The following is a 13,557-nucleotide window of genomic DNA, read 5'->3' as shown; positions in this document are numbered from 1 at the left end:
TTTCCCCGTGATCCCCCCCACCATGTGTACTAAACATCATGCCCCTCAATCCCCATCTCCCTCTCTTCCCATCCACCCTTGCACACATACCCCCCTTTGGTAACCACTAGTTCCTTCTTGGAGTCTCTGAGTCTGCTGCTATTTTTTTCCTTCAGTTTTGCTTCATTGTTATACTCTACAAATGAGGGAAATCATTGGGCACTTGTCTTTTTCCGCCTGGATTATTTCACTGAGCATAATGTCCTCCAGCTCCATCCATGTTGCTGCAAATGGTAGGATTTTTTCTTTCTTATGGCTGAATAGTTTTCCATTGTGTATATGTACCACGTCTTGTTTATCCATTCATCTACTGATGGACACTTAGGTTGCTTCCATATCTTGGCTATTGTAAAAAGTGCTGCAATAAACATAGGGGTGCATATGTCTTTTTGAATCTGAGAAGTTGTATTCTTTGGGTAAATTCCAAGGAGTGGGATTCCCGGGTCAAATGGTATTTCTCTTTTTAGTTTTTTGAGGAACCTCCATATTGCTTTCCACAATGGTTGAACTAGCTTACATTCTGTATACAGCAGTATAGAGAGTTCCCCATTCTCTACTACCTTGCCAATAGTTGCTGTTGTTTGTGTTTTGGATGTTGGCCATCCTAACTGGTAAGAGGTGATACGTCATTGTGGTTTTAATTTGCATTTCCCTGATGATTAGCAATGTGGAGCATCTTTTCATGTGCCTGTTGGCCATCTGAATTTATTCTTTGGAGAAGTGTGTTCAGATGCTCTACCCATTTTTTAATTGGATTATTTGCTTCTTGGTTGTTGCTTGTGTAAGTTCTTTATATATATTGGATGTTAACCCCTTGTCAGATATGTCATTTACAAATATATTCTCCCATACTGTAGGATACCTTTTTGTTCTGTTGATGGTGTCCTTTGCTGTACAGAAGCTTTTTAGTTTGATGTAGTCCCATGAGTTCATTTTTGCTTTTGTTTCTCTTGCTCGAGGAGATGTGTTCAGGAAGAAGTTGCTCATGCTTATGTTCAGGAGATTTTTGTGTATGTTGTCTTCTAAGAGTTTTATGGTTTCATGACTTACCTTCAGGTCTTTGATCCATTTCGAGTTTACTTTTGTGTATGGGGTTAAACAATAATCCAGTTTCATTCTCTTACATGTAGCTGTCCAGTTTTGCCAACACCAGCTGTTGAAGAGGTTGTCATTTTCCCATTGTATGTCCATGGTTCCTTTATCCCATATTAAGTGATCATATATGGTTTGGTTTATATCAGGGCTCCCTAGTCTGTTCCATTTGTCTATGGGGCTGTTCTTGTGCCAGTACCAAATTGTCTTGATTACTGTGGCTTTGTAGTAGAGCTTGAAGTTGGGGAGCTTGAAGTAGGGGGGCTAGCTTTACTCTTCCTTCCAGGATTGCTTTGGCTATTCGAGGTCTTTTGTGGTTCCATATGAATTTTAGAACGATTTTCTCTAGTTCGTTGAAGAATGCTGCTGGTATTTTGATAGGAATTGCATTGAGTCTGTAGATTGCTTTAGGCAGGATGGCCATTTTGACAACATTAATTCTGCCTATCCATGCATGCTCCAATGTTAAACAATTAAAAAACCAGAGAAAATATAAGAAACAGTGGTCTTCAGACATTAAACAGCAGGCATTGTAGACAGTGATCCCTGAGAGGGGGGAACAACATGAGATGAGCCCTGCCATTGCTCCAGTTTCCTGAGTGCAGCACAGGGGGAGACCCAGATGGGTCCCAGTGGTCCTCCTGTGTTGAGGAGACAAAGGTGGGAGTTCAGGAAGGTCAAGGCAGCTGGAGTTACAAGAGAGCCAGGGATTAGAGAGTTGCACAGAGAGAAAGCCCTAGAGGTCTGTAGGAGGTTCCTTCAGTCTTTAGTGGAATACTGATCAGCACATGGGTGTAAGGAAGCTCCTTGAAGTAGGGAAAGAACCACTCAGAAGGAACAGGGTGGATCTCCAGAGCTCACAAGGCCAAGAACAGTTCACATTCCCACAAGCCAGAGTGGGAAATCCTTGGAAATCATAAGGGTATTGCCTCAGTTATGGGTAAATAGCCTAAATTAAATGCTGATTGCCCTCCTCTCAAAGCTTAGGGAGGGAGAGCAGAAAAAATATTTATAGAAATAATGTCTGAATGTTCTCTAAATTTGATGAAAATTAGAAATCCACAGATCCAAGAATGTAAATGAACCCTAGCACAAGAAAAATGAAGAAAAAAGTTCACCAAGGTACATCATAATGGAATTTCTTATTACCAGTGATAAAGAGGAAAATCGTAAAAGGAGCCTGAGAGGGCGGAAAAGACAAGTCACGTGCAGAAGAACAAAGATAAGAATGAGAGCAGACTTCTTTGTTTATTCATTTATTTTTAATTAAGGTGTTATTGATATACGCTCTTATGACGGTTTCCACAAGAAAACATTGTGATTACTACATTTACCCATATTGTCAAGTCCTCACACACCCCCCAATGCAGGCACTGTCCATCAGTGTCATAAGATTCCACAGATTGACTGTGTGCCTTCTCTGTGCTACACTGTTTTCCCCGTGATCCCCCACACCATGTGTACTAAACATAATGCCCCTCAATCACCCTCTCCCTCCCTCCCCATCTGCCCTCGCCCACCCCTCCCCTTTGGTAACCACTAGTTCCTTCTTGGAGTCTCTGAGTCTCCTGCTATTTTGTTCCTTTGGTTTTGCTTCATTGTTATGCTCCACAAATGAGGGAAATCATTGGGCACTTGTCTTTCTCCGCCTGGATTATTTCACTGGGCATTATGTCCTCCATCTCCGTCCATGTTGTGGCAAATGGTAGGATTTGTTTCTTCCTTATGGCTGAATAGTATTACATTTTGTGTATGTTCCACCTCTTCTTTATCCATTCATCTACTGATGGACACTTAAGTTGCTTCCATATCTTGGCTATTGTAAAAAGTGCTGCAATAAGCATCGGGGCGCATATGTCTTTTTGTATCTGAGAGCTTGTATTCTTTGGGTAAATTCCAAGGAGTGGGATTCCCTGGTCTAACGCTATTTCTGTTTTCAGTTTTTTGAAAAACCTCCGTATTGCTTTCCTCAATGGTTGAAGAGAGCCTACTTCATATTGGAAATAATGCCGGAAGACAGTGGAACAACATACTTAAAGTACTGAAAGAATAACAAGCAAACTCCTCTCAACTTTAACTGTAATACCCAGCAACATATCTTTTTAAAAGAAAGGCAGAATACTCTTTCAGACTTTTAAAAACTGAAGTATTCATCAACAGTAGACCTGCAGTATAGGAAATAGTAAATAAATTCTTGAAGCAGAAGGAAAATGATACCAGATAGAAATGTACATATATATGGAGAAATGATGAGCACCCGAAGCGGTAAATATGTGGGTTAATGTAAATACTTTTTGTTCTTTATAATCCGTTTGAATGATGATTGTTTAAAGTAAAAGTAATAATGTTTTGTGGAGTTTGTTACATGTAAGGGTGAAAATGTATGATAACAATGCATTAAACCTTATATGGGGGACAAGGTACATATTGTTGTTATGGTTCTTAGAAGGCAAGTGCCAATACTACTTGAAGGTCAACTATGGTAAGTTACAGATGAATGCTAAAAACCTTAAAGCAACTACTAATAAAACAAAGGCTTGTGGCTAGTAAGGGAACAATGGGAGATAAAATGCAATAACAAAGAAACTCAATCCAAAAGAAGGGGAAAGAAAAAAAAGGGATGAAGAACAGATGGGATAAATGGAAAACAAAACAAATTTAAATCCAAATGATATTAATAATAGATGAAATGGTGTAAACATCCATTTTTAAAAGACAAAGACTGTTAGTTCGATATAAAGGTGAGACTCAGTGAAATAATGCCTCCAAGAAACCTATTTTAAATACGAATATACGAAAGGTTAAATGTAAAAAGCTGGAAAAAGCTATCCCAAACTAACAGTAACAATACAAAAAAAAACCTAGAGTGGTCATATTAATATCAGGAAGGAAATTGTTGGAGCAAAGATATTAGCAGTGATAAAGAGAATCATAATGAAAAAGGTGTCAGTTCATCAACAGACATAACATTATGTACATAAACATTAGGTGCATAAATATTTATACACCTAATAAGAGAGCTTTAAAATACATGAAACAAAATGGATAGAACTGAATGGAGAAATAGTTAAACCCACAATTCTAGTTGGAAGTTTCAACACCCTTTTCTTAATTATCAATAGATCAAGTAGACAGAAAATTGGTAAAGACATGGAAGACGTGAACGACACCATCACCCAACTTGGCCTAACTGACATTAATGGAGGACTTCATGTAACAATGGTAGAATACACATTCTTTTCACGTGTACATGGAATGTTTCACGTGTACATGGCCAATATTCTGTGCCATAAAACAAATCTCAGTAAAATTTAAAAGGATTGAAATCATTTGAAGTATGTTCTCTAATGATGATGGGATTAAATTAAAAATCAAGAACAGATACCTGGAGAATTCCCACATATTTGGAAACTAAGCAACACACTTTTAAATAACCCATTAGTAAAGGACAAAACTGATAAGGATATTAGAAAATATTTTGACCTGAATGCAAATGAAAACACAACATACAAAATATTGTCAGATCAGTTCTCAGATGGTAATTTAGAGCATTAAATGCCTGTATTAACAAAGAAAATTTCAAATCAGCGATCTCAACTTCCATTTTAAGACATGGGAAAAAGAAAAAAAATTCAACTCAGAGTAAGCAAAAGAAAGGAGATAGCGATAAGAGCAGAAATAATTGAAATAGAAAACAGGTAAACAGTTGGAAAAAAGCAATGTAACTAAAAACTGGTTCTTTGAGATTAGTGAAAGTGATAATAAACCTTTACCATTCATCAGGAATAAAAGAAAAAATATACAAACCAACATTAGAAATGAGAGTAGTGAGTTAAATAGAAATTCTAAGGATATTAAAAGGGTACTAAGATAATGTTTTGATCAACTTTATGCCAGTGAACTCAGCAACTTAGATGACATGGATAAATCTCCTGAAAGACCCAAACACTAAAAGCTCACTCATGAAAAACTGATAACCCCCAAAGTTCTATATTTATGAAAGAAATTTAATTCATACTTAAAAACCTTCCCACAAAGAAAACTCAAGGCCAAAAGGACTTCACTAATGAATTCACCAAACATTTAAGGAAGAAATAATGTCAGTTTGTTATAGGTTGAATCATATTTCTCTAAAAATTTATTTTTTGAAATCCTAACCCCACCATGCTTCAGAATATATCTTTATTTGGAGATAGGGTCTTTACAGAAACAATCGAGTTAAAATAAGATCATTAGTTTGAGCCCTAATTCAGTATGACTGTCTTTATAAGAAGGGTAGATTTGGAGACACACAGGCATAGAGAGAGAGCAACATGTGAACATGAGACACCATGTTGTCTATAAGCCAAGAAGAGGATTCTGGGATAGATCCTTCCTTCACAGCCCTCAGAAGGAACCAGCCCTGCCAACACCTTGATTTCTGTTTTTTAGCTTTCAGAATCATGAAACAATACATTTCTGTTGTTTAAGCCACCCAGTTTTTGGTATTTTTTTACAGCAGCCCTAGGAAATTAATACACAATTCTATTCAACGTCTTCTAGGAAATCAAAGAGGAGGAAACACTTCCCAGCTTATTCTATGAGACCATCATTACTCTGATACCAATCCAAAAAATAGACAGTGTAAGAGAAGAAAGTGATAGACTAATATACCTTATGCACACAGATGCAAAAAAATTTAATATAATTTTAGCAAATCTTCCAACTGTGTGTGTATTTATATTTATATTTATTTGTAATAATATCATGACTAACTAGGTTTAGTCCCAGGAATATAGGTATTTGAAAGTTAACCAAAATAATTCAGCATATTAGTGAACAATAAAAGAAGAACCATATGATCTTAAGGGATATAGCAAGAGCTTTTGACAGTATCCAGCATTCATTGCTAATAAAAACTTTAAGCAAACTAGAAATAGAAGAGAATTTTCTTAAACTGATAAAAGGCATTTATGAAAATATTATCTTTAATATCATACTTAGCTTTAGCATCTAACTTAACTGTGTAAAAGACTTAGTGCTTTCCCCATAAGATTAGGAACAAGACAGTGCAAGAAGGCAAGAAAAAGAAATAAAAGTTATCTGGATTGACAAGGAGGAAGTATAAAACTGTCTTTATTTGCAGACAGCATGATTGTTTATATTGAAAATTCTACTGAGTCTACAAAAAATCTTCTAGAACTAATAAGTTAGCAAGGTTGCAGAATTTAAGGTCAATATACAAAAATTAATTGTATTTCTACATACTGGAAATGATGAATCTGAAATTAAGACTAAAAAAGACCACTTACAATATCACCAAAATATGAAATAATCATGGGTACCTTTGACAAAGATGTGCAAGATTTTTCCATTAAAAAACTATAAACTATTGCTTAGAGAAGTTAAAGGCAACCTAAATAAAAGGAGAGAGATATCCTGTTCATACATCAGAAGACTCAATATTGTTAAGACATTCCCCAAATTGATCTGTAGATTCAATGTAATTCCAGCCCTTGAACACACTCCATCCTAAAAGGTTTTCAAAGCTTTTACAAGTTCGTGGCCTGGTAAAGGCTTGGGCACTGGCTGCACAGATGTGTGCTAAGCTGTCTGAGTCTGTCAGTGGTCTCTACACTGACCCCCTGGGGCAGCAGGGGCTGTCAAGGGTTGGGGAGGAGGCAAGCAGGTGGGGCTGGGCTAAGAGGGTCTCTCCGAAGGAGCTGGGAGGGTGGGGCCAAATGGGAAGAGAAGGTTCACCCAGGAGTCTGACAGCCATTATCTTCAGGTGGTGGGTTTATGGATGACTCTTATTTTCTTCTTTGTGTTTCCGTGTTTTTTGACAATTTTTTTTTGCAGAGTACATTTACTTCCAATGTAATCAAAGAAACAGCAATCCCATAGTTAACTCTTGTGGGATTTTGTTTTTTGCACTTCTGTATAATTTGAATATTTTACAAGGGGATTGTATTTGTTTTATAATCAGAAAAGGCAGATTGGTAGGCAGGAAGGACATGACCTGCGGCTAAAGCAGTAGGTCTTAAAAGACTGAGGAGCTCAGAGTGGGATCCTGTCTCAGCAACCAGGACTTGGAAACCGCACTAAATGTAGGACGAGCAAACGACAGCACGTTTCATTTGTCTTGTTCTTCCCAAATCTGTCTTTTGTTGGACTCATAGACTGTCTCTAGTTAATATATCAAGTCATCTTAGAACATTTGACAGAAGACTTAACTCCTTAATTCCATGAAGGCAGATTGAGATCTCTAATTACTTAATTGGAAAAAAGTACACACTTGAGGCAGCACTTCAGGTGTTCAGGAATTCATCTTTAAAACCTGACAGTGAACATTAAATTCAATTAGCATGAGCGATTAGCAAAGACCTTTCTTTCCTTCACTTTGGGGAGCTTTGAGAGGTGGCTGACTGGCCTGCATCGATTCTGATGCTATCATTGTGTATTTATCAACCAGGAGAGCCAAGTATTCATTTTTCACTTCAGAGGGTTCTTACGGGACAATTTACAGATTGATGGATTTCCTTAAGTTTCCATGGCTGAGGCAGGGCCCCTGGCCAAGAAGTCAGCTTCCCAGGTTGCTGCTTTTGGCCTTGGTGCCCTGGCTACAAGGTCTTTTCCTTCTTCTTCCTTTGGTTAGGGCCAGGATCCGTCCTTCCTTCTGCTCCCCTCTTCTTCCCCACACCCCCCTCACTGCTCCCTATCTCCCCTTTGCTTTCTTTTCCTTTCCTTCCTCCATCCCTCCTCTCCCTTCCTTTTTCCCTTCTTCCCCTCTTCATTAACATTTTTATTTTAAATTATGAAGTATTTTAAACATAATAAAAAGTATGGAAGGTGACAGACACCTGTGTACCCCCACTCAAGTTGTAAACCCAGGGCGCTGGCCCAGTTCTCACCCAGATGGCCCGTCAGCGGCGCTTGGTCCAGCTGATGTCCCTTCTCTCAGCTTCCAGGACACCCCTCTTCTGTCTGCTCTCCCGCCTCACTGGCCTCTTCTTCTCGGACTCCTTTGCTGATTTCTCCTTAGCCTCCTCCCGCCCTGCCTGTCTTCCCTGTCGACATTTACTCCCTGAGAGCTCACCCAGCCTGCTCTGTGACGCCGTCTGTGACAGTGACTCGGGAGCTCCGCCCCCACCCTGGACACCGCACTCCTGTATCCAGCCACCTGCTCTCAGCTGCTCAAAACTGAGCTCCTTGTCTTCCTCCCCCTGTTGTCTGCTCCTCCTGTTGCCCATCACACCCTGCAGCCCCCTCCTCTTGGTGCTCGGGCCCAAACTTGGGGAGCTGTCCTGGACTTTTCTCGTGTCCTCCTGTTCCACCGCCAACCCAAGGAAGTCTTGTCGCTTCTCCCTCCTCCCCGAGACCACTTCTCCACTGCATCCAGCTGGTCTAGCCATCCTCCTGTCGCTCTGGGTTCTTGAAGAAGCCCCTGTCCGTCTCCCTTGCCCCTCACTCTCCACTTACTCAGCAGCAGGGTGGCCATGTTCCCACCTGGAAGTTTCTTCCCCAGGTTTCAGTTAGCTCCCTCCCTCCTATCTCCAGGTCTTCTTTGTAAGCCACCTCCTCCAAGAGGCCCTTCCCAGCCGCCACTGCACCCCTTCTCCTGACCTTTTCACCCCTTTGCTGCTCACTTCTTAGCACTCCAGTCTTTATCACTACCTCATACACTAGAGAGATTCTGCTTGTTTATCTGGCGTGGTGCCTGACTCCCCCACTACAGTGTAAATTCTCTGAAGGCAGGGGGTTCTGTCCTGGTTGTTTGTTGCTGAACCGTGCCTGGCTGATAGCAGGTACTTAGGAAGTGTTTGGCTGAATGAATGAGTAATTGAATGAGTTTAAGAGATGGAAACAGTTGGGCATATTTGCTTCAAAACATGTTCTCTCACTCTGCCTGTCTTTAGAGGAAATACAGTGTTTCTAGATCCCTTTTCCCAACCCCTCCCCACCCCTCCATTCCCAGGAGGGACCACCATCTCCATGCATGTTTTTATTATAAATATACATATAAACATGATAGAGTTTTTGTGTGTTTTTGAAATTGTGAAGTACACATAACAAAATTCACCATTCTGACCATTTGTAAGTGTATGTTTCAGTGGCCTTAAGTACATTCACATTGTTGTGCAGCCACCCCCACCTTCCAGCTCTAGGACTTTTTTCGCTTTGTGACCCTGAAACTCTGTCCCCATCAAACACTGGCTCCCGCCCCCCTCCCAGCCCTGGTAACCACCATTCTGCTTTTTGTTTCTATGACTTGGGCTATTCTAGGGACCTCATGTAAGTGGAATTATATACTATTACCTTTTTTGTGGCTGGCTTATCTCACTTAGCATGATGTCCTCAAGGCTCATCCATGTTGTGGCATGTATCAGAATCTCCTCCTTGAATGGACGCATCACATCTTGTTTGTCCACTCTTCTGTCGATGGACACTTGTGTTGTTTCTGCCTTTTGGTTATTGTGAATGATGCAGCTATGGATATTGGTGTACAACTATCTCTTTGAGACTGTGGTTTCAGTTTTTTGGGTACATACACATAAGTGGAATTGCTCGGTCATATGGTAGTTCTCTGTTTAATTTTTTAAGGCACTGCCATGCTGTTTCCCACAGTGGCTGGGTCACTTCACATTCCCACCCGCAGTGCACAGGGTTCTGATCTCTCCACATCCTCGCCAACTCTCCTTCTCCTCTCTTCTTTTCTTTTTTTGATAGAAGCAATATCCTAATGGCTGTGACATATTGTTCGTGTGTTTTTAAACTTACATGACCTTGTGCTGCTTATATACAGCTTGTCTTATGTATTCAGTGTTACTTTTTTACTGTTTAGTCATGTTAACCCTGGGATCTCATTCACTAATTTTGCTTAATTTTTAAAATTAAAGTCATGCATAGTTTTGAATAAACAACAGTTTGCTGTGTTCTGCCATGAATTCTCACTCCATTCTGGCTCTCCCCTCTGTTATTTCTGTCCATATTTCTACATGTAAATGCTGCTATGTCTTGGTTTTTCAGTTTGAGACTCCAACTATTGACCTCTAGTAAGGAAGAAGGAAACTGAGCTCTCTTAACATTCTTTGAAGGCTATTCTTGACCTCTTGTTTTCTTAAGCTTAGACATTTACATATGCTCAGGAAACATGCTTTCATACGCTAATATTTTGCATTTTGAGAGCCTTTAGGATGAATTTTCTCACCTTGGAAGGGAAGGTTTTCTTGCTCAGGTTTGCGGTTTTGTGCAGGTACACCTGTGCTTTTCTCCTATTAAGGAAATGAAGTTTGGTTTCCCTGGTGTAGCTGAGAGAGGGTTGGGGGGCCTGCTGTTAAGAACTATGTGCTCTGCAAGCCCCAAGAAGCATACCCACCAGGGCGGCTACTGCTGTGCACCAGCCGTAGTGCTGCGTGCTCAGTCCTCACCCATGCCTCACCACTGCCCTTAGGATGGGCTCTTGTCCCTGCTTTCTGGAGAAGAAGACTGAGGCCTGGAGAGGCCAAGCTCTGTGGCCAAGGCACGTGAGTGTCCAGCACCAGCATTGCCTGGGAGGCTGGCTCTGATGCCTCTGTGCAGGCAGCGGTGCTCCTCCTGCTTCTTGTGTTCAGTGCTGTCAGCACCGTGGATGGTGGCAGCCCCTCCTGCCTTCAGGGACGGTGAGGGGATGAGGCTCCTCTGCTGAGTGGCAGTGCCAGCCAGGCCCTGGGCCAGCCCTGTTGGGCCCCACACCTCTGGCCTCTCCCCTGGGTTGTGTGGTGGTAGGCAGAGTTTCCTGGGGGAGCTGGTGTGAAGCTGAACCCAGGTCTCTCACGCACAGATTGGTCCTGGCCCTCAGAATGTGCAGTTCTATCCTGGAAGGCTTTAAAACATATTTCGGAATTATGTCAGCTGCATTTCAAGAAAAAAATTAAGAAAAAAAAAGAAGTCATTAAGCGTACCTGGGGCTTCCTGTCACGGGCCGCACCCCCAAGGACAGCCAGGCAGCAGGGAGGGACGCCCCGTCTCTCCCAGAGGAAAGGCGGCAGCGCACCCTCGGCCTGGGCGTCAGCGCAGGTGTGGCCAGCTCTTTTTTGGATCTTAATCTTAAAGCCAGAGCAGTGAAGACAGCCTGGCGGACTTAGTGTCCACTGCGGGGCTCAGCAAGTCCTGTTTCAGAGGACAGATGTCAGTGGTGCAGGCGAGGCTGGGCAGGAACTGAGTGGGGCCGTGCTTTGGTGGAGCAGCTGTGAAGCAGGTGTGCAGGCCTGGCAGGTGAGCGGCAGAGCACAGGAAACACTGTTTTCTGGTGGGCTCCCTGACTCCAGCAGTATTTTGGGGAAAGCTCCTCCTTGACCAGTCCCAAGCCTTTACATTGCCACAGTGAAAAGTTCAAATGAAGATGTCATTTGGAAGGCAAAGTAATGGGACTCAGTTCCCCTGAGAGGGCCTTTCCCCAGGCGGAGGGGCCAGGTGGAGCCCCGGGGATCAGGCCCCGCCCCTGACACCTGGCCTGTGCTTGCCTTGTAGGTGTGGAATGCCGTGGACTCAGGGCGCTGCTTGCAGACCTACTTCCTGCACCACGAGGCCGTGCGGGCCGCCCAGTGGTCGCCCTGCGGCCAGCGCATCCTCAGCGGCGGCTTCGACTTCGCCCTGCACCTAACAGACCTCGAAACAGGTGTGTTCCCTGAGTCATTACCCTGACGCTACCCTCCTCAGAGCTGGCAGCTGAGTCAGTCTTCTCGCTAGGAAGCCCTGGGGGCGTCTGTAGCCACACCCTGCATGAGGCTTCAGGGCAGTGAGAGATGGCCCGCAGGACAGGGTCCCGCTCGGCGTGTGTAGTTTCCAGGTATCTGCCTGGAACCAAGACTCTCCTGGAGTGTTCGAAGGCGGCCTGTGCCAGCTTGCCCTGCCCAGAGGACAGGGCCCCAAGGTTGTCTCAGCCCCAAGCTGTGGTGCTGGATAAAGAGGTGGCTTTTTAATCAACTTCCGACATGTAATTTGTACCGAAATAGATTTAGCTTTATCACAGTGTCCTTTGGTTGGAATCAGTTTAGAATTCCTGTCAATTCATTATCGCTGAAAGGCGGTAAGGAATGATTCCAGCTCATAAGGAAAGTCTGCAAATGAGTTCTGCTTTAATGCCCACACTGAAAAGGCATTTGCCTAAGATGGATTCGTGCTGGGTAAATCCTAAGGGGGCTCCTGACAAGCAGGGCGAGGAGGGAGAGGTCGGGGGAAGGAACTTCCCATTACCAGGTGCTCCTGTGGTCGGCGCCCCCTCCAGCCCAGCCTCTGCCTGTGGTGCTGCCCCAGGCGGGGAGCACGTGATGGGTTCATGTCTCTGCCCTGACTCAGGCTGGCTGCCTTCAGTGCCCACGTTGCCTTCTCTTCCCTGGGCTCCTTCTGGGTCCCATTTCTGTTGGGTATCACTGCTAGGCCAGGAGGGAGGCGAGGTCACACCGGTCCCTGGGGTGTCCCCTGAGCCCCCAGGCAGCCCCCGCCCGCCTGGCCTCACAGTGCTGGTGTGGGGGTCTATGCCTCCCCAGGGCCTGGCAAGCAGGGGATGGTAAGTTGCGGGCCAGCCACACAGCTCCTCTGCTGAAGCCTGGAGGAGGCACAGGGAGGGAGGGCAGCGGGTGGTGTGGGGAGACCTGAGTATTTGGAAGGGTTTGTCCTCATCTCCTGGGCTGCTGAACGGTGGCCCTGCATCTCCTCTGACTGGGCCTAGATGCCCGCAGTCAGGGTGGTGACGAGATGGACGGTTGTGTCAATGGCTGGGGTGGTGCCACAGGTGTTCTGCACACGACACATCAATCCTCACTGCGGCTGCCGGTGTTATTTTCCCGATTTTACAGGTGAGGAGACTAAGGCTCAAAGGGGTGAGTAACTTGCTCACCCACTCCCAGTGGGGCACGGCCAGCGGGGATCTGAGCCACTGTGTGCAACTGCAGACCCCACGGGCTCTCTGCAGTGCGGAGCCTAGGCAGTTTTCCCTGGCAGCAGAGTGTTTCCCCAGCCATGTGCAGTCTTACCAGGAGTCCCCAGGGCCAACGAGGGGGCCAGGGCTCAGGGGGTTTTTGGTTACTTGGTGGCAGAGGCACTTGGGTTAGTGATAACGGCAGCAAGACTGTCACCAAGCCCACTGCGTGGGGCTTCTACAGCCCTGCAGTCAGGGTGTCACCTAGGTCCCACTTGCCCTTCAAAGCCAGCACCACTAGAATCGTCTTTCTATACATGGGGCCAGAGGCACAAACCAGGAGGTGGCAGAGCTAGGGTGCACAGCTCCGCCTGACTCCCAAAGCTACCTGCCTGTTATTACACTCTGCTGCCTGTGTGTCCAATAAGCCATGGCTAGTGATGGAGACACAGAGGTGGATGAGACCCAGGGTCCACTCTGGAGAAGCTTATGTCTGCTGGGGGAGACAGAAGTGCAGAGAGAATCCCAGGTTACAGTGATGGAGCAAG

At 44.2% G+C, this 13,557-nt stretch overlaps 1 protein-coding gene across 7 annotated transcripts in view; it reads left to right on the top strand.

The window, feature by feature from the left end:
* Window positions 1–13,557, top strand: part of WDR25 (WD repeat domain 25) — a 147,466-nt gene that overhangs the window by 81,284 nt on the left and 52,625 nt on the right. For all 7 annotated transcript variants that reach the window (XM_057488148.1, XM_036881971.2, XM_036881973.2 and 4 more), the window contains exon 3: window positions 11,620–11,767. In XM_057488148.1, the coding sequence (XP_057344131.1) occupies window positions 11,620–11,767 (148 nt within the window). The remainder of the gene's footprint in view (window positions 1–11,619; window positions 11,768–13,557) is intronic.

Source organism: Manis pentadactyla, chromosome 11 (assembly GCF_030020395.1).
Source record: "Manis pentadactyla isolate mManPen7 chromosome 11, mManPen7.hap1, whole genome shotgun sequence".
Lineage (NCBI taxonomy): Eukaryota > Metazoa > Chordata > Mammalia > Pholidota > Manidae > Manis > Manis pentadactyla.
Note: the sequence above shows the minus strand (reverse complement) of the source record. Positions and strands in the feature narration are given on the sequence as shown.